The sequence below is a fragment of the Vombatus ursinus genome, unplaced genomic scaffold (genome assembly GCF_900497805.2).
Source record: "Vombatus ursinus unplaced genomic scaffold, bare-nosed wombat genome assembly UNPS02014831.1, whole genome shotgun sequence".
NCBI classification, from domain to species: Eukaryota; Metazoa; Chordata; class Mammalia; order Diprotodontia; family Vombatidae; genus Vombatus; species Vombatus ursinus.
The window spans coordinates 1,261,016-1,285,665 of record NW_020954609.1 but is presented as its reverse complement, the minus strand read 5'-3'; the positions used below and the strand labels follow the sequence as shown (position 1 = coordinate 1,285,665).

Sequence of the window (24,650 nt, the reverse complement as noted above, 5' to 3'; positions counted from 1 at the left end):
TTTCTTGAAAGATGATGTCTAGGCTCTTTTTTTTTTTGATCGTGGCTTTCAGGTAGTTCAATAGTTTTTAAATTGTCTCTCCTGAATCTATTTTCCAGGTCAGTTGTTTTTCCAATGAGATATTTCACATTGTTTTCTATTTTTTCATTCTTTTGGTTTTGTTTTATAATTTCTTGATTTCTCATAGAGTCATTAGCTTCCATTTCCTCCATTCTAATTTTTAAGGAATTCTTTTCTTCAGTGAGCTTTTGGAGCTCCTTTTCCATTTGGCCAATTCTGCTTTTTGAAGCATTCTTCTCCTTGTTGGCTTTTTGGACCTCTTTTGCCATTTGGTATAGTCTATTTTTTAAGATATTATTTTCTTCAGTTTTTTTTGGGTCTCCTTCAGCAAGCTGTTGATTAGAAATGAGAAAGCTTTTACAGTGGAGGGAAGAGGGGGGAATGAGATGAGAGGGAATGAATGAACCTTACTCTCATCAGATTTGGCTTAAAGAGGGAATAATATACACACTCAATTGGGTATAGAAACCTATCTTACCCCAGAGGAAAGTAGGGGGGAATGGGATAAGAGAGGGGGGAAGGTGATAGAAGGGAGGGTAGAGTGAGGGAGGGGGTAATCAGAAGCAAACACTTTTGAGAAGGTACAGGGTCAAAGGAGAGAATAGAATAAATGGAAGAGCAGGATAGGATGGAGGGAAATATAGTCTTTCACAACATGACTATTATGGAAGTGTTTTGCATGACTACACATGTATAACCTGTATCAAATTGCTTGCCTTCTCAATGAGGGTGGGTGGGGAGGGAGGAAGGGAGAGAATTTGGAACTCGAAGTTTTAAAAACAAATGTTAAAAATTGTTTTTACATGTAACTGGGAAATAATATACACAAGTAATAGGGTACAGACATCTATCTTGCCCTACAGAAAAATAGAAGAGGAAGGAGATAAGAGAAGGGAGGGGAGCAATAGAAGGGAGGACAGATTGGTAGTAGGAGTAATCAGAAGGCATGCTTTCTTGGGGTGGGGTAGGGGAGAGAGATGGGGAGAAAATCTGGAACTCAAAATCTTGTGGAAGTGAATGTTGAAAACTAAAAATAAATAAATTAATTTTTTTTTAAAAAAAGGGAAGTAAAGCTCAAATGAGTTCATTTCAGTGGAATAGGCAGATGTAGTGCCTATATTTCTCTTCTCTTTCACAAAGTCCTAGGGAAAAAAAAAACTATCTACCCTCATTGCCTCCACTTCCTCTCCTCCCACTCATCCATCTCTTTCTTTCCAGTTTCCTACCTCATCATTCAACCAAAACTGGTCTCTCCAAAGTTAATAGTAGCCTCTTAATGATTAAATGTAATGGCCTTTTTTCAGTCCTCATCCTTCTTGACTCTGTGCAACCTTTGACACTGTATATCACCTTTTCCTGGATATTCTCTCCTCAATGAGTTTTCATGGCATTGCTCTCTCCTGACGCTCCTCCTAAATATCTGATGGCTCCTTTTCTGGATCTTCTTCTATATCCATCCCACTAACTGTGGGTGTCCCCTAAGGCTCTATCCTGGGATTTCTTTTCTTTTCTCTTTATACCATCTCATTCACTGATCTCATCAGCTCCCATGGGTTCAATTATTATCTCTATGCTGATGATTCCCAAATCTATATACCTATTGCTAGGCTCCTTCTTGAGTGCCAGGCCCACATCACCAACTAGCTCTTGGACATTTTGAATTTGATGGCAAACTCTGTGTGTCCCCAACATTATCCCTTCCCCTCAAAACCTTCTCCTCTTCCAAACTTTCCTATCATTGCTGAGAGCTCTCCCATCCTCCTAGTCATCCAGACTTGCCACTTCAGTCAAATCTTTGACTTTTGACTCTCTTTCAATCTCCATATCTGGTCAATTGTCATTTGTTGCTCCTCTTTCTTCAGTATCTTTTGGATTTACTTCTTCTTCTGCACTTGCATAGCCATTGCCCTCTTCAATAACTTATCGCTTCTTGCTTGGACTACTGCAATAGCCTCCTCGGTCTAATCCATCTTCCATATAGCTGCCAAAGTTCGATTCTAATCATGTCACCCTCTACTTAACAGATTCTAATGGCTCCTTATGGTCTCCAAGATCAAATAAATACTTTGGCTTGATACTTCAAGTTCTTCACAACTTGGCCAGCCTTCTTCTACACTACTTCCTTATTGTACATGTTATACTCTGTGGGATATCCAAATTGACCTTCTTACTGTTCCTCCCATCCCCATGTCTTTGCATAGTTTGTTTCCCATGCCTGTAATGTCCTCCCTCCTCAATACGACCTCTCTGAATCCCTGGTTTCCTTCAAGATTCAGCTCTAGCCTTATCTTATGCATGAGGCCTTTCTTGATTCCTTGCCCCCTCCTCCAGTTGCTATTAAGACCCTCCTTTCTTTCCTTCCCCACCTCCCTCCTACAGTTTTGCATGTGTTGTGATATATTGATATATGAAGATGTTGTCTCTCCAGTTCAGATAAAGGCTGCTGGAGGGCAGGAGGCTCTCACTTTTGTCTCTGTGTCCCCAGGGCCTGGTACACAATAGGTACTTATTTAATAAATGCTTGATAGAATTCTGACTATAAAAACAATGTTGGGTCACATCATGTTACATTCCAAGGCTAAGTGGAGCATGAAGAGCACCAGTGTCCAGGATGAGAGGAGAGGAAAGTAGAGGGTTCTACATGGATTTATTCTGAGATAATGCAAATTGGTCTGTTTTTCTCTTGCAGAAACCTTTGATTTCAGAAGAGCATCGAGTTGACTATGTCCAAGTAGATGAGCAGAAAACTCAAGCCCTGCAGAACACTAAGCAGGAATGGACTGATGAGAGGCAGGCCAAAGTGTGAAGAAAGCAGGCCTGGGGCATGCTTGAAGGTGCGCCTTTGTTGTGTGCCCCACTGAGGCTGCAATGCCAGAGGACCTAGGGATGAGGTAGAAATGGTCTAGTGGATGAGAACTGGCCCTTCAGTCAGAGGGGTAATGGGACATACTGGTTGGGGTCAGGAAAGGCTGTGTTTGAATCCTGCCTCAGACACTTCCTACCTGTGTGACTTGGGCAAGACACTCTCACCCTCTCCATGCTTCAGTAAAATGAAGAGGTTGGACTTCATGACTTCAAGGATCCCTTCCTCCAACTCAGTCTAGGATCCTGTGATACTTATAACAAGATTCTACAGTTGGTTGTCCATTTAATAGTAACTGTCATCATGGATTGTTGTCAATAGCACAGAGTTAATGCCCTGCCCAGCCTTCAGAAGATAACAGCAGGGAAGAGAGGGCCAAGGAGTCCAAGAGCCTGGATCTTGAGTCCCATGGGCATTCTGATCATCCTTTGCACTCCTTGGACTATCTAGTGAAGGCGCCCCTCTCATGAGGTAGGATCATGGTCAGAGCCCAGGGATGAACCAGGCAGGGTTGAGCTGGGAGAGAGAAGAAGCAACCTACTGCAGCCTACAGAGAATTCTGCTGGTAACCTGTCTGCCCTAGGCTCTGGAGCTACCCTATGGGCTTCCTGGACATAAGCTATGAGGAGTCAGACCTGAGACTTTGCTACAATGCCTCTCTCTGGCAGTACCCGCTGGCCTACCACCCCAGGTGCACCAGATCCACTTATGCTGGTCGCAGATATTGCCATTGTGATACAAGTGTTGAGGCCTGAGCATCTACAAGGGCTAAGGCCAAGAGAATGGAAGCATCAGAGCAGGGAGAGGTGGAGGACCTACAGGCAAGCCCAGCTCTGTAGGTGAAATTGGGCAAAGGTGCTTTTCTCTTCCTGGGCCCCATTTCCTCATCTGTAAAATGAGGGATCAAACTAGATTGTCTAGAAGGTCTGTACCAGCTTTGAATCCATGGGCACATGTGAGTGTGAATGTGTGTGTGTGTGTGTGTGTGTGTGTGTGTGAGGGAGAGAGAGAGAGAATGAGAATATGTGTGTGTGAGACAGGATGATATAAAGGAGAGAAGGTTGGCTTTGGAGTCAGGAAGACCTGTCTCTGACACACTGACTGTGTGTCCATGGGCAAGTCACTTATTTGTTACTGTCATTTATAGTCTCTAAGACTATAAATTACTAACATGGTCAATCTGCATTGACAGAGGGATTTTGTATACTAGGAGTCCCCCACACTGTTGAAATCACAAATATGAACTGAAACACACACACACACACACACACTGAAAGAAAAGAAAACCTCAAAAAGTCAAACCTCAAATTTGTATTTTCCTCCAGGTTTGTTTAGGAATACATGTGGAATATTGGGAGAAGGGAGAGAATTGGGGTAGCTTTTCCAAGCAATTGAATGAGAATATTCTGTTTTCAGCTCTTGGGACTGGAGTATTACATTGTATTTATTGTTTCTACCCACTTTTAAAGATGGAATTGTAGAATATCAGGACTAGAAGGAACGTCAGGTTTAACTTTAGTTCACTCCTCTCATTTTATAGAGAAGGAAAACCGAGAAGCCCAGAGAAGTGACTAGACTTGCCCAAGATCACCAATTTTGCCCATGGCTTATTTGCCCTCCCCCTCCACCCCAGCCAAGGACTCTGGGCTTGCACAACCCATGTTCCATCCTGAGGTCTTGACCTAGTGGGTCAACTTCTCTTCTTTTGGTTATTTGTCCCTCCCCACTTCCCCATGCCTCCCCAGTTAATATAGGAAATTCTCCAAAGTAAAGCCTCAGTGTAGTTTGTGTAGAGGTTCCCCAAATATGTGTAATGGGAGTCACCAACTCCCAGGCAGTCACTCAGTGTACAATATGGTTATTGGCAATATCGGTTGTGGGAGAACCATTGTTCACTCCCCACAGAAAAGCCACAAGGTAAAGATTCTCAGGAGCTCGTTAACAAATACAGGAATATTAAACATTCAAAGATCCTCTCAGCTTTCCCTCTACCACCACTCACAAAGGGAACTGGACTTGGGTTTGCCATCAGGGCAGTCCTCTGTCACTTCAATAAAACTCTTTCTCAGTGAATCCTACCCACACAATCTCCTCAAGACGCATAGCACCACTATGGATTCGACTCCTTAAAAAGTCAACATGTGTTGGAACTTGCTGAACAAGCAAAACCCTTCTCTCTGAACTTGGATTGTCCAAGTCGTGGTCTGGCTTTGCTCTCCAAGTAGGATACTAAGCAAGGACCATGTGGACTTCCTTCTTGAAAAGGTATACTGCATCACCTTCTTTAGGTGAAGGGCCTCAATTCTTGAACTCAGGAACTCTCAAACTTGGAGTTAGCCACAAGGTAACTCTCAAAGCTGGTGCTACACAGAAAATCTCTTTCTCTACTAGAAGACTATATTCCAGGATGCTGCTGCCTAAGAAACTCAAATACCGCCCCTTCCATATACACACACACACACTCACACACTGCCTTCCGCTTTACACAAGAGGCTGGAATTCAAGAAGCTTGTCCTTGAACTTGTCTTTCAAGCTGTGGGCAAGCATGTCTCCCCCTACTGTGTGCTTCTGCTATAAGTTGCCATTGCTCTTCCTGGTGCTGATGAGGTGGGAATGGGGATAGAAAGAGAGAAATCCCTTCCCCCTTCCCCTTGCTACATTTTGTCAGAAGATTCAGTGGAAAAGGTGAGTCCCCAAGAACTGAAAGTCCCAAAGAATCAGGTCAGCTTGCTTTTATAGGCCATGATGAGGCATTGCTGTTCTTCAGTCAGGGAATAGTAGTTCTCTGTCCATGAGTTGCCTTCAGATCATGGCCAATGCTCTATAATATATCATTGGTTTGATTGGGGAATTCCAATTTGATCAGTGACTTTTTGTAGCCTATCATCTCATCAATTTGACAAAATTAACCATTGGTTTATCTACTTTACTAGTTTTTTTTTTCATAAAACCAACTTCTAGTTTTATTTATTAGTTCAATAGTTTTCTTACTTTCAATTTTATTAATCTCTCTTTTTATTGTCAAGATTTCCAATCTGGTGTTTAATTGGGGATTTTTAATTTGTTCTTTTTCTAGTTTTTTTTAGTTGCATGCCCAATTCATTGATCTGTTCTTTCTCTTTTTTATTAATGTACACATTTAGAGATAGAAATTTTTACTTTTTATTGATGTAAGCATTTCGATATATAAATTTCCCCCTAAGAAGTGGGCTTTTTTTGCATCCCATAAATTTTAGTATGTTGTCTTATTGTTGTCAATTCTCTTTAATGAAATTATTTATTGTTTCTATGATTTGTTCTTCGACCCACTCATTTTTTGAGATTAGAGTATTTTGTTTCCAATTAATTTTTAAACTGTTTCTATGGCCCTTTATTGAATGTAATTTTTATTGCATTGTGATATGAAAAGGATGCATGTAATGTTTCTTATTTTCTGCATTTGGTTGTGAAATTTTTATGCCCTAATGTATGGTCAATTTTTGTGAGGGTGCCATGTACAGCTGAGAAAAAGGTATGCTCCTTTCTATTCCCATTCACTTTTCTCTAGAGGTCTATCATATCTAACTTTTCTAAAATTATATTCATCTCCTTAACTTCTTTCTTGTTTATTGTATGGTTAGATTTGTCTAGAGTTATCTGAGAGAGGAAAGTTGAGGTCTCCCACTAGTGTAGTTTTACTGTCTGTTTCCTCCTGTAACCCATTTAACATTTCCTTTAAGAATTTGGATGCTATGCCATTTGGTGTATATTTGTTTAGTATTAATATTACTTCATTGTCTGTGGTACCTTTTAGCAAAATGTAGTTCCCCTGCTTATCTCTCTCTCTGTCTCTCTGCTTTTTGGTGAGGCAATCAGGGTTAAGTGATTTGCCCGGGGTCACATAGCTAGTAATTGTCAAGTGTCTGAGGCCAGATTTGAACTCAGATCCTCCTGACTCCAAGGCCGGAGCTCTATCCACTGCACCACCTCACTGCCTCTCTGCTTATCTCTTTTAATTAAGTCTATATTTGCTTTTGCTTTGTCTGAGATCATGATTGCTACCTCTACTGTTTGGGTTTGTTTTTTTACCTCAGCTGAAGCATAATATATTCTGCTCCAGCCCCTTATTTTTATTCTGTATGTCTCTCTGTGTCAAGTGTGTTTCTTATAAACAACATATTGTTAGATTCAGATTTTTAATCCATTCTGCTATCCATTTCCATTTTATGGGTGAATTCATCCCATTCACATTCATGGTTATGATTACTCACTGTATATTTCCCTCCATCCTCTTTTACCTATTTATCTTTTTTCTCTCTCTTTTTACCCTGTCCCTTCTCAAAAGTCTGTTTTGCTTCTGACTACTTCCATCCTTCTGTCAGCTCTCTCCTTCTCTTATCCTCTTCCCCTCTTACTTCCCTTTAGGGTAAGATAGACTTCTATATCCAACTAAGTGTGTATGTTATTCCCTCTTTGAGCCAGTACTGATGAGAGTAAGGTTCAGATGTTGCCCACCACCATCCCCATCTTCCCTTCCACTGTAAAAGCTCTTCCTTTTGAGCCTCTTTTATGTGAAATAATTTTGCCCATTCTACCTCTCCCTCCCCCCTTCTCCCAGTGTATCCCTCTTTCTCACCCCTGAATGTTATTTTTAAAATCATCCCATCATAGTCAATTCATACTTGTGCCCTCTGTATATACATATACATACGTGTGTGTGTATACATATATACATATGTATATATACTCCTTCTAACTGCCCTAATAATGGTAAAGTTCTTAGGAGTTACAAGTATCAGTTTCCCACATAGGAATGTAAACAGTTTAACCTTATGTTATAACCTTCTCCACCCTTATGATTTCTCTTTCCTGTTTACCTTTTTATGCTTCTCTTGAGTCTTGTATTTGAAAGTCAGACTTTCTATTCAGCTCTGGTCTTCTCATCAGGAATGCTTGAACATCCTCTATTTTGGTAAATATCCACTTTTCCCCTTGAAGGATTATACTCAGTTTTGCTAGGTAGGTGATTCTTGGTTGTAATCCTAGCTCCTTTGCCTTCCAGAAAATATCATATTCCAAACCCTCTGCTCCTTTAATGTGGAAGCCGCTAAATGTTATGTGATCCTGACTGTGGTTCCTTGATATTTGAATTGTTTCTTTCTGTCTACTTGCAGTTTTCTCCTTGACTTGGGAGTTTGGGAGTTTTCATTTTAGGATGTCTTTCAGGAGGTGATTGGTGGATTCTTTCCATTTCTCTTTTACCCTCTGGTTCTAGGGTATCAGGGCAGTTTTCCTTGGTAATTTCTTAAAATATTATGTCTAGGCTTTTTTTTTAATCGTGGCTTTCAGGTAGTCCAATAATTCTTAAATAATATCTCCTTGATCTATTTTCCAGGTCAAGTTGTTTTTTTTTTCCAATGAGATATTTCATATTTTCTTCAACTTTTTTTCCATTCTTTTACTTTGTTTGATTGTTTCTTGATGTCTTGTGGAGTCATTAGTTTCCACTTGCCTAATTCTAATTTTTAAGGAATTATTTTCTTCAGTGAGCTTTGGTATATCTTTTTCCATTTAGCCAACTCTACTTTTTAAGGAGTTCTCTTCAGTGGATTTTTGTGCCTCTTTTACCATTTGACAATTTTGGTTTTTAAGGTGTTACTTTCTTCAGCATTTTTGTGCCTCTTTTACCAAGTTGTTGACTCTCTTTCCATAATTTTTTTTGCATCACTCTCATTTCTTTGCCCAATTTTTCCTTTACATCTCTTATTTGATTTTTAAAATACTTTTTGAGCTCTTCCAGGAATTCTTGCTGGGCTCATTTCAGCCCATTTTCTTTGAGGCTTTGCTTGCAACTGTTTTGACATCGTTGTCCTCTTCTGAGTTTGTTGTGTCTTCATCTTCCCTGTCACCATAGTATATTTTTATGATCAAGTTCTTTTGTTGTTGTTATTTGCTCATTTTTCAGCCTATTTCTCGACTTATAACTTTATATTAAAGTTGGGCTCTGCTCCCAGGGTGGAAGGTTCACTGTCCCAAGCTTCAGGTTTTTTGTGCTGTTAGCTCTGGGAGTCTGTAAGTTTTCAGTGCTTCCAAGACTGTATGAAGTAAGAAGTGAGGTCACTGCTCTTCTGGCCTATGATCTGGTTTTTACCTAGGAAGGGACCTTGTTCTCCAAGTTCCTTGTTCCACAAGTGCTGGTGCTTCTGTTGGCCTTGCAACTGTGACAAGTGTCTCTGCTCCCTTGCAGTCATAGGTGTTATCATTCCTTTTGGCCCTGGAACTGTCACTTGGGCTCTTGTTCCCCTGGGGCTGCAAGCACTAGTGGTCTTTTCTGCCTTGGACCTGAGACCAGGGCCCCTGCTCCCTTGTGAGCAACCACAAGCACTCTTCTCCACTCTGAAACTGTGACCTAAATCTGTGTATGGGCAATGCAACACCTACTGACTGGTTGTCTGACCCCAACCACCACCCCCGTGTGACAAATTTTCCTGCCACCCTCCTATGTTATCTGAATCTGGAAAATTGTTTCACTCTGACCTTTTGTTGATTCTACTGCTCCAGAATTCAATTTGAGGTGTTATTTTAAAGTTGTTTGGAAGGGAATTTGGGTGAGTTTCTGCCTCTACTCCATCTTGGTTCTATCCCCCCATCCCATCAGTTTGTTTGAGGAATTCCTCAATTTGATTTAAGACTGCCCATGTACACTGTTGCCCCACTCCCTACACATACAAAATAAGTAGCTGAGAAGGCCCCGACCCTAAATCTAGCACTTTCCCCACTATACCATACTTTACTTTGAATTTTATCCATGTTTTCAATGTAGAACCACAGAATATCAGGACTAGAAGAGATGTTAGACACCATAAACTATACACAGAAAGGTTCTTGGATTTGGCATTAAAGAATCTGGGTTCAAATCCTGGCTCTACCATTTACCACCTGTGTGACAAGTCACCTCCTCCCTCTGGGCCTCAGTTTCCTCCTCTGTTAACTAAGAGTTTATATTAAATGATCTCTAAAGTCTTTTCTAGTTCTAAATCTATTGTACCTCTAATTTTACAGATGAGGAAACTGAAGAAGCCCAAAGAAAGGTCACCTGAATCCCAGGTCAAGTCTCTTTCAGTCTCGTAATCCATATGACTGACATTACAAGTCAGTCATCTGATACTCCCTCCTAAGAGTGTGCCATTGCATAGAGTTTGTTTAATCCATGAGAAAAAAAATCTACCAGCCAGGACCTAACCCTTGAGAAAAAGTGTACATGCCCCTGAGGAGCTTAGGCAGAACCTTGCCCAGTAACATGTCTCAGACTTGGAGGGGCAGGGGAGAATATTCCTGATAAGTTATTACATGGATTATGCTTTGATCCACCTACTCTGAAATGAATGACAAAGAAAGCCTAGATCCTCCTAAGCAGGGCCCTATCCCCATTAAAACTGAAAAATCAGTAGTTGTGTTTGGTGCTACCCACCTCTCAGTCCTGGTGGCCTCACTTTCCCTCCCCACCACCTACCCCCAAAAAACATGCACACACACATACATATTATACTCTTTTGTTTCTATAAGGCCTTGTTCTCAAAGAATTATCAACTAATTTCCCCTTAGGAAATGATGAAACGGGTTTCTTCCTCCTAGGGCCTTTTTATTTCATAAAGACCCAAATCTTTAAAGACCCAATGGAACAAATAGGGGAATGGTGGAATTTCAGAACCCAGGTCAGTGGGGACAGTACTTTGAGTCTATTCTTTTGCCACTGAGAATAGCCCTGCTAGGGATGGTGTCACAACTGGGCCACTGTTCCTCTTCCAGGAACCTCAGGGTTGCCGGTGCCATTGGACTATATGGCTACTGAGATTACTTCCACCTCTGTCACTCTAATTCTGTGATTTGACAGGGACGTCCTAGGACTGAAGACTTAAAATGGCATTTAAGTTCTTATCCAGTATGTCACTCATTTATTTTATTGGATTGTTTAATCCATTCATATTTAAAGTTATGAGATTTAGATTTATATATTCCTCTTATCTCTAATATTGGCTTTTTTGTGAATTCAGTTTTTTTTTTGTTTGTTTCTCTGACACACTTTGTCTCTTGTTATTTTTTCTCAATCTACTCTAAGACAACTCTAGTCCCACAGGCTCTCTTCTTCTCATGCTTAAGTTCCACACTCTGTTTGTTACCTCTTTCCCTGAGGCCCTACCATGTGCAAGGATTTGCGCTAGGAGATGTAATCACAGGACAACATTTTGATGGTCAGGAAACCAACTTGGAAAGCGAGAAGTCCACCAACATCCACCAGTATCCCCCAATATCCTCAGCTTTGGCCAGTACAGAGTAGGGATCTACCTAGATTACTCCCTTTTGGCTGAAATAATTCAGGCCCTGTTAAGCTTTTGGTGATGTGAGCAGGACCCCATTCACCACTTGATTTCAACATGGACACTGTATCTTTTGGATTACATTTGAGATTGCCCCCAAGGATCCTAGCTTTAGAGTAGACCTCAGAGGCCATTTAGCCCAACTCCTTCATTTTACAGAAGAGGAAATTGAGGCCCAGGGAGCGGAAGGGGCCTCCCCAAAGTCACCCGTATGAAGAGATACAGCTGGCACTTGAATCACAGGCCTCTTCCAAAGCCAGTACTCTTTTCCATTGTATAACTGAGTTACATATTGCTGGAGAATCTTTCCTTTAGGCCACTCATCTTGGCCCTGGTATGTATCTTCCGATTTTCTTCTTGTCACATTGAGCCCATCCATCATTCCCCTGAGCCTGAGCCCATAAATAGTGAAGACTCCCTAGAGCCTTCTAAGCCAGAACCTGCTTCCCCTTCATGTTTGTTTACTTATTTCCTCTGCTGTCTCTTACATCACTTACCCCCCAAAGGCTCCCTCCCCATTATCCTCCTGTTCTTCCCTGAAGGGAAATCAGTGACTCCCAGGGAAGAAGAACTGGGAAGGATTGGGAGGCTGCACTTCCCCCCATGTACCCCTTAAATTTCTCCCCATCAAATGGCCAGAGGAAGCTGCCTACCTGGAGTGCCAGGGTGGCAAGAGTGGGAGGGGATTGCTGAGACCCCATTGGTGAGTGGCTATAGGTACAACTTCTGTGGGTTATGGGGCTTGTGTTCTGGAGTGACCTGGTTGGGAGCAGGGAGGAACCTGCTTTGTTGATAGTGAGAGACCTTGTGTTTATGTATCTGTCCAAATGAAATGCTGGCCCCCTGACTTTGCTGCCAATAGCCAAGAACAGGAGCTCCTTCATTGTTATCTGACCCATCCATACCCCTCCTTTATAGTCAGTAATTTGAGAGCATGAGGCTTTCCATCTCTTTTACTGGAAGGGTCTGGGAGGGATTGGGACATGAATTCTACCTGCCCTGACAGTGAAATACAGAGTTTAGTTTGGCCAGCTCAAAGCTAGAGCCTTTCGTCCAGACCCTCTCCCCTCCATCTAAGAAGGGTGGTTTCTTTTTTTAGGTTCCCCCCACTTTTCTTCCTGATGTGAGCTAGCCAAGGGCTCTGCCAGTCACTGAAGCAGCAGACTCTTCTGCTAGCTTTCTCAGTCTTATCTGGACATCAACCCTTGTAGGCCTGGTTCTGCCAAGTCTTTGAGCCCCAGTGGTTCTCATTCTAAGAGAAGCTTCTTGGCTAAGGCCTCCTTCTTTGTCTAGCCATTTTTATCCACCATTCTCTGCCGGTCATCGTCACATTTAGATCCTTTTGTCCACAGCTTGGATGAGCCCTGCCACCTATATTTAGGCTTTTTTTCTTGCCCATGTCAAACTAGATATTGGGTGGCAACCAGTCCAGTAGGGGCTAGCATCAATGCCAAGAGAGCAAGGCAGTATTCCAGGCTGGAGCAAGTCAGGTATTAAAGACTACCATTCTGTTAGAGGTAAAGATTAGCCAAAGGTCTATAAAGTAGGGAGTGAAGATAGATGCTAGGGGGGCTACTAGTTACTAGTCACAGTTACTTGTGACTAAGGACAAATGGAAGTGTTGAAACTATAGTATTTGAAAGCAAGATAGAGTAAAGATGTGTTGAGGATTAAAGAAAGCAAGAGTCAGAAATCCTGGTTCAGTAGTTTGAGATAACAGTGAGTGCTGCTGAGTATAAACACCTAAGTGAGGCTAATCTACAGATGGGGACCACTTGGCATTAAACCTCCTATCCTTCCTGCTGGCCATGGACAATCTGGAGCAATGACTGCTGGAGGGACAAGAGCATGATGATCTGGGCCCAAGCAGGGACAGAGGGGTTGCAGGTCCAGGGACTTACAAAGTTGACCCAGCAACTTTCAATGTGGAGATAGGCACTTAGCATAGATGAGGACAGGTCTTTCATACGGGAGGCTAAACTCTTAAGTCATTGTCTTGCAGATGGGTAGGACTAACCGGGACATTAGCAATCAGTAAGGCCAAGCCTCTATTGCCATTCTACAAAGGACAAAAACTAGAAAGCAGAGAAAGGCAGGAATTTGGCCCGAGGTGAGCCTGGAGTCCATTGTGCCTGGGTAGCTGTAATGATGTGGATGCATCCCTCTCCTTCCTGTTCTGTACATTCCTCTTGGTGACAGGGTTGGCACCATGTGCATGGTCACTCCAGAGCATTGGAGTTGCTGACTTAGCCTTGTAGAGGCCCCTAGTCCCCCTCTACCCTTTCAGTGTCTGACTTCCATTCCATATACTAGACACAAGTATGCCATCACTGCTACAACTCTCCCACCTTTCCATGTTGCCTGACTTCCATTCTCCCTCCACCATTGGCCTGAGATATCAGAGGGTGAGAAATGGAGGCAGAGTGGTGATCCAGGCTTGGGAGGAGGCAGAAACAGGAAATATCACCAGGAGAGGAATTCAAATGGGGGAGGGGTAGTTCTGGCCATCTCCCGTCTGTGGGGGACATGTTGAGGAGGAAAAGGGCATCACATAGTCACTTGGCCTGAGAACAGAGAGAGCCTCCTATATCTAACTGATATCCCCCTCCTCCTCCCTCCCCTGCCAGAGTCTCAAATCCATCCCTCTTCCCGCAATCCTCCAATCCTGAGGATGTTCCAGCTGTGAGCCCAATGCCCAGACCTTCACACTCCTAACCATCTCCCCACAGGCTCAGTTGTCCATGGGGGGAGTGACCCCAGGCTCCCTGCCCAGGGCAAATGGGACTCCAGTTTCTGAGTTCCTTTTGGAGGGTCTGACGGATGCAAAGGATCTGAAGCCAGTGCTCTTCACCATCTTTCTGCTGGTCTACATCATGGCCCTGGCTGGAAACCTGGGCATCACTAGCCTCATTGTTCTGGACCAAAGGCTCCACACGCCCATGTATTTCTTTCTGGCCAATCTCTCACTTCTTGATGCTGTCTATGTCTCCAACAGTGTCCCTCAGGTTCTGGCACATCTGTTGACCACTGAGCGGCTCATGTCCTACCATGCCTGTCTTACCCAGATGTTCTTTCTCCACTTCCTGGCACCCTGGGAGTGCTTCCTACTCACAGCCACGGCCTATGACCGCTATGCTGCCATATGCCGACCACTTCACTATCTGGTCCTCATGAGCCCCCAGATCCGGGCAATGCTCACCTCAATTTCTTGCCTCCTCGCGCTAACCAATGCACTCACCCATACACTCCTGGCAACCAAGCTTGACTTCTGCGGGCCCCGCCTGATCACCCACTTCCTCTGTGACCTGCCACCACTCCTCAAGCTCGCCTGCTCCAACACACGGCCCAATGAACTGGGCCTTTTCTTCTTCAGCTTTCTGGTGGCCCTCATCCCCTGTGCTCTGATTGTGGTCTCATACATCAACGTGGTGGCTGCCATCCTTCGGATCCGTTCAGCTGAGGGCCGCCAAAAAGCTTTCTCCACATGTGCTGCCCACCTTACCATGGTCTGCATCTTCTATATCACCTCGGTGCTCTGCTACATCCTCCCCAGTGCCTCCTACTCGAGGACTCACAGCCGGGTGTTCTCGGTGCTTTATACCATCATCACACCCATGTTCAACCCCATCATCTATAGCATGTGCAACAAGGAGGTCAAGAGGGCAGTGCACAAAGTGCTGGGAAGAGAGAGACTTGTCTGAAAGAGGGGGTGGCCCAGAGAGGCAGGGTCAATGGGGAAGAACAGCCCAAACCCTTGGGTATCAATACCAGCATGCTTTCCTATACTTATTTATGGTTTACAAAGCCCAATCCTCCAAGCTTCTCCATGAGGTAGGTAACATCTCATTGTACAGACTCTCAAACAGGATCCTAAAGGTGAAGTGACTTGCCCTTGGGCATTCAAACCCAGGTCTCCTCATTTTAAGCCCCAAGCTCTCACCAGTATATCATGCTGTCTCTCTGAGATAAAGCCCCATGGCTTTTATTTGAGTTTTTGATCCAGACCTAGGGAACTCTCAGGCCACCAAAGCAGGCCTACAACTCTGCTCTGCAACTTTGAGTTTGAGAAAGCTGCCTGGAGCAACAGTGAGAGGTTAAGGGACTTGCCTAGGGTCACATAGTCACTCTATGTCAGAAGCAGGATTTGAACCAGTTCTTTCTGACTCCAAGCCTGACCTCTCTCCATTTACTAAGCAATACTGCTTCTCACTCCATGTCTTTTTAACTAGTGTCCTGGTTTCAGATGCCCCATGTGAGAACTTCCTTCGGTAATTTGTCCTCCCACTGACTGGTTCTGTTGTGCTTAGGTTTTTCTGTGTCAAGTTTGTTTCTTAAAATGAGGATCAGCCATGATAAGAGTTCTAGTCTTTGGTATAGTGTGTTTCCCAAAGCCCTTAGACTAGTTCACTATGTAGCTCTACTGACCTCGGCCACAGATAACGCCTGAGAGGGCCCAGATGGGCAAAGACAATGATTGAGGGACAGAGCTATCACTATCCTAGGACATTAGGCAGAGCCATTGGTGCTTTCAAGCCCTGTGGTATACCGGGGGCCATCAGCCTCCTGACATTTGGCAGCACAGCTTACCTACCTCAGAAGCCCCTCACCTGGGACACACAGCACAGCAGGCACACAATGTAACACACAGCAGGCACTCAGGTAACTAGTCTCCCCAGGGTCTGTCATGCAGAGGTTCCCCTGGCTCTCCTGCTCTCCCACCTGCCAACCCAGCCTGAACTGAAGGTGATTTCACAACCCCACTCCAGACATTTGGGTGAGCTCTCCTTTTATATGCTGGCTATAGGCCGTTTCCGAGTGGGAGAGAGGATGCTTCCTTCCTGCTCCACAAGACCAGCTGCCCTACCTTCCTGACTGGGATAAAACTCATTTTACCCTCATAGCAACTCTGTGGAGCAGGTACCCATGTATTTTATTTTACAAATGAGAAAACTAAGGCCTAGAAAAGGTAAGTGACCTGCCCAAGGACACACAGCAGCTCAGTAACAGGACTGGGATGGGACAGTGATGGACAGGAAGAAGGGAAAGGGAAGGAAGGAAGCATTTACATAGTGCTGACTGTGTGGCAGGCACTATTCGAAGTTCTTTCTACAAATATGATCTTATATGAAGGAGACAGAGCAGTGGGGGTGGGGCTAGACTCTGGCTTGATTTCCTGGGGTGTGGGGAGAGGTGTAGGACTACTGTGCTTTTGAGGGCAGGAACACTTCTGGAGTCATGGAAGCAAGGGGACAAAGTGATCCTTGATGAAAGAGCCCTTGACTGGGCACCAAAAGATTTGGGTTCTAGCCCTGGCTCTGGCACTTGCCAGCTGTGTGACCAGGGATACAGCATTTGACATCTTGGGATCTCAGTTTCCTTGTATGTATAATGGAGATAATAATACATTACTTCCTTGTCAAGGTTATTGTAAGGAAAGTACTTTGCACACATTAAATCAGCATAGAAATATGAACTATTAATTTTTCAAATGGAACAGGGCCAGTCAGCCAATGAAGGCTCAAGCCTGTGGTGACTGGGAATCGAGGGGCTTGACTTTCCATTTCAGACATTCTGAAACTGTTTCCTGCCAGCCTGACCTGAGGGGAAGGAAATCCCTTTGGATTGGCTGCTGAGCCAGAACTGGGCCTGGTTTCTGTGGAGTGTAAGCCTCTAGGGGAAGAGAGCACCAAGGACCTACTCTCCCACCTAGGTCTACATGGCTCCAGAACCACTTGGCCTTGCTGCTTGCTGCTTCATCCCTGTTGTGTCTACTCTTTACTGACTTGGGGGAAGGAAAATTGGAAACCAAACTTACTATGTTGCAACCTTGAAAGCTTCAAAAGCTTGAGACAGCCCCAGGGATCTAAGCACAAGAGTCCAGGGCAGAGTTGGCAGGTAACTGAGCCCAGTGAAGCCTGCAGCTCTGAGCTACCTGGTTGATCTAGCCCAGCAGACTGGGAATTGATGCTGAGACGCTGGGTTCTGCAAGCAAGGGGGAGACTTCCTCCATTCACTCTGCCACATTTGAAAGTGAATTTGGTGGGGAGAATGCTTTGTAGCAACTATTTTAAACTTGAGCCCACTTGCTCCAGGGACTATGGTGCTATAGGGGAGAGTGTGCCCCTGGCTAGGGGGATGTGTTTATACTTTTGTTTTTTCTATATCTTTTCAGTAAATATCCCTGTTGTAAAAGCTAATTGATGTTAAATTATATTGGAGTGCTAATCACTAGGTCAATCAATGACAATTGACTGTAGCTGGCAGTTGCTATTGAAAAGAGCATACCAGAATGGGGACTTGAGTCAATAGCATTAGAAAGACCCCTAGGTTTACCCTTAGAACCCTGAGGGGGAGATGTGGTCAGCAGCCTTGTCAAGGGATCCTGACTCATTAATTCAAGTGGGAGTTGGAATGAGGACCCCAGAGTATATAAAGGTTACATATATAAAATGAGGGAGTTAGAATAGGTGGCAGCTGAATCCCCTTCCAGATCCATCACTCCCTAGTTCTAAATATACCACCTCTGGCTGAGGAGAAGAATGGCCATGGAAAGGGATTTTATTCTCAAACTCAACTTGAAACCTAAATTTGTATTACAAGAGGATCTGACTCCAAGCTAAAGATCCAGGGTGACCTAGGAAGTTGGTTTCATTCAAATCAAATCTGAGGCTAAGACCAGTGTTAGATTAAGTAATGATTAATAATAGTTAAACATTCATGATAAAGGTACAAAAGTGTGCCTAGGCATTTATTTCTTTAAATTGTATTTCATATAGGTATCTCACTTTAAAAATGAGTTTTAGTATTATTGTTATGTTATACTGTATTAATAAAAAGTTCATGTCCTAAAAAAAAAAAAAGACAAGTGGAAAAGCATGCTCATCTCTCTCAGTGAATGGCAGAAGTCTGGTTACTTGAAATGCAATATCATCCATAACTAAGACCCACCTCTCAATTCAATGCAACAAGCATTTATCAAGCCACCACTCTATGCTTGCCATTGCTTATTGCCAGCACAAAGCCCCAAATGAACCAGCCCCTGACTTGGGAAATAACAGGGATGCAGAGATGTAGAGAGAATAAACCCAAAATAACTTGGCCGAAAGAGGGTACTAACAACAAGGGAATCAAGAAAGGGCCCCTTTAGGAGGTGGCGCCTGAGTTGTGCATGGACAGAAGGTGTCTCTAAAGTGGAGGTGAAGGAGAACATTCCAGGCTCAGAGGCAGGAGATGGAAAGTCACATAGAGGGAACAGCACATAGGGCAATTGGGTTAGAGTTAGGGTGCATGAGAAGGAGGAGTTGCGGGTAATTGATTTGTCTGGGAAAATAGGCTATGGCCAGACTGGGAAGAATTTAAGTGCCTGGTCAAACAATAAAGGAGTTGGTATTTCATCCTCGAGACAACTGAGAGGGAACCACTTCTTGAGCAGGGCATGGCATGGAGTTAGTTACTCTAACTAGAGGCAAAGGGTTAGGAGTTTGAGTTAGTTGGTTGGCTGTTTTCTATCTGGGCCTGTGATTTTATTGACATGGAGAATTCTCAGGGAGGAAACTCTACCAATGTAGCTCACCAACTGTTCTGCAGTTGGAGTCTTAGGATTGCCTGGGGCATTGAGAAGTTAAGTGATTTGCCCAACATCACACAGCCAGTGTGGGTCTGAGGCTGGACCTGAACCTAGATCCTCCTGACTTCCCCATTGATTCTCTATCCATTATGCCACACTGCTTCTCACTGGCAAAATGTCTAAGTGAAAATAGCCTATTGATTGTTGGACTTTCAAAACTAAAAATATAAATTCAATTAAATAAACATTTACTGAGCACTACTATGTGCAAAACTACGGGTTCAAAGACTGGGGGGAGGGGATACAAAAGTGAAGTGAATGAGAAATAGTGCCCCTACTAGTAACTGTCTAAGAAGAGACACAACTAGAATGCAAAAAAAAAGGGCACTAGTGTTGAAAAAGATGGAAGAGTGGGGTGCCCAATGGGACCTGAGAAGGGAGGAACCTCTTCTGACTGTAGGAACTAAGATAGCCTTGGTGGGAGAGGTAAAAAGCAGGAGTGATTTAAACAGGTGGAAATAAGAGAGGGCATTTCAGGTGTGGAAAGTAGTGTGAATAAAGTTATGGAAAGGAAATAAGTTTACAACATGCTGAATAGTCCAGTTTATGAATGGGATAGTCAATGGGTAGCTATGGAAGACTTTTGATCCATAGACTAACTTGATCAGAGGTATTCTTTGGAAGATTGTTCCAATAGTCAAGGCAAAAGGTGATGAGGAACTATGCAAATGGATGAAAGAATAAATGAATGAAAGAAAAAGCATTTATTAAGCACTATATACTCAGTACTCTGCTAAGTGCTGGGGATACAGTTAGAAAAAAATCGAGGCCACCCTTGGCTCTCAAGGAGCTGACACTGTAATTGGGGGAGACAATGCACTAAAGATAGTTTAGCTGTGGGGCTACTAGAAAGGTTTTTAAGTCCTAAGGAGGCAGTAGTGGGGCACATGGCAAGAGCCAGAAGCCTTTCCTCTATATAGTTAGTTAAGATGAGAGTTCTGCGAGACTGCAGGGCATAGGAAGCAGGCAGATGTTAAGGTCTGGAGGATCATAGGAGACCAAGGTCAGGCCTGCTGTTCTTCACCTCATCAGAAATGAGAGTTACTAACCCATCTCCTCCAAGGCCTATGAGCAGACAAGCAGCTTGGGTACAGGGGGATTTCCAAGTAACCTGGGGCTGACGGAGTGGGAAGGGGAGAGGGCAGAATATTGATGCAAGTAGTCCAGTGTCACATTTGCTGAAGACATGTGATGGCATACTCCTCTACTCCAATGTGTCTGTGATCTCACCCATGGGCCCATTCCCTTCACCAGTACAGAGTGATACATCCACACCTTCTCATCCAGTGCTCATCCAGTGCAACTCATCCATATCCTTTCCTGAATCTTCAATAGATCTGCCCAGTGTGGCCTTTCTCTAAGTCTTAAATATTTGGTGGGCACCAGGGTGGTGCTTGGGCTGGTTGATTGGCATCTTTTAGCGCCTATTCTGACTTTGATGATATGATATGATGAAAGACTTGAAAGATATGATCTTTCCACTTTTCAGGGTTGTGCAGGTCTTTATTGAAGTCTTTGACACTACTCATGTGCAAGTGAGAAGACTGTAATGCCAAGTGATAATACTTGATATGCACCATCCATGTTTCTATCATCCCTTTGGGTTGCCCATGATTGTAATTCTTACATCATGATATTTCCTAGCCAGCAGGAAAACTGGCATCACTGGGAGAATGTCAGAGGCCTCAGAGCAGGGAAACACTTGGCATTGCAGAAAGGGCTGCACAATGTCTCAGTTTTAATTCAGGAGAGTCTCACCTCCTCCCCTCCCTCCCTTTTCATCCTTCTCCTTCCCTACCCTCCTTCCCCCTTCTCTTCTTTCCCTCTCCTCCTCCTCTCCCTGTCTAGCTACAGGGTCTGTCTAAGACATAACACTGCCCATCCAACTGAATCTCATTACTTAAGCAGTAGGCATTCTTCATCCACTTGGCTGCAGTGGAATAATGGAAAGATTCCAGAGCAGAGACTTCTGGGAAGATGATGAAATGAAAAGTCACAAGGAAGTCTTCCTCCTCAGTGGCCCCCTCAAAAACAGTAACAGAAACATCCCAAAGAAGCAGCATTACCAAAATCCTCAAAAGAAAATTTAAAAATCACTAAAAATATAAGTAAAATCAAAGCCTCTGTAGTATAATTGATCTATATTCTAGGTTAAAATAAGCAGAAGAAAAAAAGGACCAGAAGAAATAAGTGCTGAACCAATATCAAGAGCACTGTTGCTAGAATATTCTCAAGGCACAAATAACATGGTTATACTAGGGATTCCTTTTGTGTATGAGTTGGGCTAGGTGGCTTCTAGAGGCCCCTCCAACTCACAGTTTCTGTGACTATGGATTATCAACACTGAAAGAATTAAAGGAAGAAACAGATTCAGGGGGAAAAACATAAAGAGGACCTGGATATACCTAGAGATAATGCACATAATAGGGATCTTGGTCAATCACTCCATAAGCATGGGTGAAGCACCTACAATGTGCCAAGTACTGTCCTAGGTCCTGGAGATACAAAGGCAAAAATTAAGTAATCCATGCCCTCAAGGAGCTTATATTAGGGAAGATACTGTGTACACATATAGGGAGAGACAAAATCAATACAAGGTAATTTTGGAGGGAAAAGACTAGCAGCTGGTGATGGTGTGGATCAGGAAAGGCTTCATGTAGAAGAAGATGGCACTTGAGCTGATCTTTGTAGAAAACTGGGGATCTAAAGAGGCAGGCATGAGGAGGAAGTGTTTCAGGCTTGGGCCACAGTTGGTACAAGGCATGGAGGTGGGAGATGACAGCTATGTATGAGAAACAGTAAGTCCACTTTGGCTGGTTCGTAGTGTCAAGCAGGATGATGATGTGTAATAAGGCTAGAAAGGTAGTTTGGGGTGAAACCAAGTTAATATTTGGTTGTAGACCTAATAGGAGTTTATTGAATAAGGAAAATCTGTATTTCAGGGAAATCACTTTGGTGGCTTTGTGGAGGAATGATTAGGGTGAAGAGAGACTTGAGGCAAGTAGATGAGTTAGGAGGCTAATACAATAATCCAGGCAAGAGATGATTAGGGCCTAAACTAAGGTGGTGCCTGTGTGAATGGAGAGAAGGTAACAAATGTGAATGATGTCATAGAGGTAGAAGTGGCAAGATTTGGCCACCGATTGGACGTAGAGGGGGAAATAGAGTGAAAAGTCAAGAATTATAACAAAGTTAAAAAATTGGCTGACTAGAAGAATGGTGGACTATGTCATCTTCATGGTCCCTCCAAAATATAAACTTATGTTGCTATTATCACAAGACAAGATGATGACAACACTCAGAGATTTAGGAACATATGTGAAGAATATCAGCATGTTAATAAAATAAATGAAAGTAGAAAATGGAAGTGAGAGAGTATGGTATGATGGAAAAAGCAAGTGATTTGAAGTCAAAGTACCTAGCTTCAAATCTCACCACTGCCACTTACTAACTGCATGAACATGGGCAAGTCATTTAAATCTCTCTAGGCCTCAGTTTCTCCATCTGTAAAAATTAAGGGCTTGGACTGGATAGCCCCAAGCTCTTCTCCAGCTCTAAGGCTATGATCTTATGGATTATTTTACTGAAGAACAAAATGATAGATGATAGGGTTAGAGACTGGAACTGTGATTTCATTGTTCTAGTAAACTCCCTCTACCAATGCAGATTTGTCTCTTCTCTGCAAATTATAGTTTTAGCAAGTTGCCTAGAACAGAGGTGTCAATCGTATGGCCCACTCCCAAGTGTAGCCTGAACCAGATTAAAATGTAATTGTGACATAGTTAACAAAATAAATAAAAGTATGTAGATAGTTAACGTGTAGTTTAATATATAATACAGGTCACTATATGGCCTATAGAAATTCTAATGTATGGTTTTTGTTGTTCAGTCATTTTTTAGTCGTGTCCAATTCTTCATGACCCCACTGGAGTGGTTTGCTATTTCCTTCTCTAGCTTATTTTACAGATGAGGAAACTGAGGCAAACAAGGTTAAGTGAATTACCCAGGGTCACACAAGCTAGCAAGGGTCTGAGCCAAATTTGAACTCAGGAAGATGAGTCTTCCTGACTCCAGGCCTGGCACTCTATGCAGTATGGCGCCACCTAGCTGCCCCCTCTGTATGGTTTAGTGGCCCACATTTCTATTTGATTTTGACACCACTGGCTTAGAGCAGGGCTTCTTAAACTTTCTCCACCCGCTACCCCTTTTCAGCCAAGAAATTTTTACATGACCCTGGGCATGTAGGCATATAAAATAGGTATGCAAATCAAATATTTATTATAATAAATCATAAAGAAATTTATTTTGAAACAATTCTTTGGTATACATATAATTTTACCATTTATTAAAGATGAAAGCAAATTTGCATACTAATGAGATGGATATGCTTGTTTATTTTTACATAAAGAAATAAATCTTGGTGGAATACTTGATACTGCAGGAAATAGAGCATCTTCAATGTTTTTCAGAGTTGATCAATATTTTGATTTTATAATCATCAATGCTGAGAATGCTGCTTCACATAAATATGTAGTATAAAATGTTTAGGGCCATTTCAGAAATTGTTGGAAATTCTGTCCTAATCCCAAGCCAAAATTCATTTAATGTTTTTTAGGAAACTCAAGTTTTAAATCTGTGTTGCTTGATAACTCAACAAATTCTTCTTGAACTTTTAATGGCAGATGACTGACATTTTTTATTTCAATTGAATATGGTTTACGAACCCAAGTTAGTTTTTTAGAATCAAAATTTGAAGGGAAGTATTTCTGAAACTGTGTCTCCAGGCACTTCAGATTATCAATTATAACTCTTACAATTAAATCTTTGGGAAGGTTATTTTCAATTATAAAATCATCTGTAGCTGTAAACATTTCTAAAGAACCATTTCCACTCTATTCTTCCATACGATAACTTTTTTAGTAAAACTTTCAATTTTATCTTTTAACATAACTACATTACAATTTTTCCTTGAAGTGATATGTTTAAATCATTGAGTTTTTCAAAAATATCTGACAAATAATACAGTTTTGAAAGCCATAAATCATTATGAAAAAAATAACAAAATTGGATTTCTGTTCAGTCAAAAATATAACAACTTCATCTTTCAGTTTCAATAATCTGTTTAAACTTCGCCCTCCTGAGAGCCACCTTACTTCTGCATGTAGTAATAAGCTTTTGTAATCGGAGTCCATGTCTTTCCAAAGGTTTGAAAACAAATAACTGTTCAGGGCATGGCTTTTAATGAAATTAATGACTTTGATAGTATCGCAAAGCAGAATGTCTAACTCTGGTGATATTTTTTTTTGGCTACAAGTGCCTCCTAATGGATCATGCAGTGAATAAAAGCGATACATTCATTGCCACCAGCTTTAACTTTTGCTACAAATTCAACATTCTCACCCATCATTGCTATAGCACCATCTGTACAGACTCCGATGCATTTTTTTCCGTTGTAAACCTTTATTTGTGAAAAATTCGTCGACTTTAAGATACATATCTTCCTCCCTTGTGTGCCTTTCCAAGGGGCAACAAAACAATAATTCCTCATGTATGCTTTCTTCATAAATGTGTCTTACATAAAGTAACAACTGTGCCATGTTAGAAATATCAGTTGTTTCATTTAAATGAATTGCAAACTTGGGCTGCTCTTAAGCCCGGCAATAAGCTGATGGAATTGGTCACTACCAATTTCAGAAATTCTTTTGGAAACAGTATCACTCAATAAAGGAATTTTATGAATTTC

The 24,650-nt window shown here is 42.5% G+C and overlaps 2 protein-coding genes across 4 annotated transcripts in view; both read left to right on the top strand.

Annotated features, from left to right (window-relative positions):
• The window catches only part of GAB3 (GRB2 associated binding protein 3), a 161,211-nt gene extending 155,368 nt beyond the window's left edge, over positions 1-5,843 (top strand). For all 3 annotated transcript variants that reach the window (XM_027838952.1, XM_027838951.1, XM_027838953.1), the window contains exon 10: positions 2,750-5,843. In XM_027838952.1, the coding sequence (XP_027694753.1) occupies positions 2,750-2,866 (117 nt within the window). In that variant the 3' untranslated portion in view covers positions 2,867-5,843. The remainder of the gene's footprint in view (positions 1-2,749) is intronic.
• A 6,317-nt stretch (positions 5,844-12,160) lies between these two features.
• LOC114025515 (olfactory receptor 3A1-like) lies at positions 12,161-18,016 on the top strand. Its single transcript, XM_027838962.1, has one exon. It carries the CDS (start codon positions 14,022-14,024, stop codon positions 14,979-14,981), a length of 960 nt encoding a protein of 319 aa, XP_027694763.1. The 5' UTR covers positions 12,161-14,021; the 3' UTR covers positions 14,982-18,016.
• Positions 18,017-24,650: the final 6,634 nt, after the last annotated feature.

Bases quoted from the DNA above. Each gene is read 5' to 3' on its own strand.
- LOC114025515 (XM_027838962.1), top strand. From the start codon at position 14,022: ATGGGGGGAGTGACCCCAGGCTCCCTGCCCAGGGCAAATGGGACTCCA.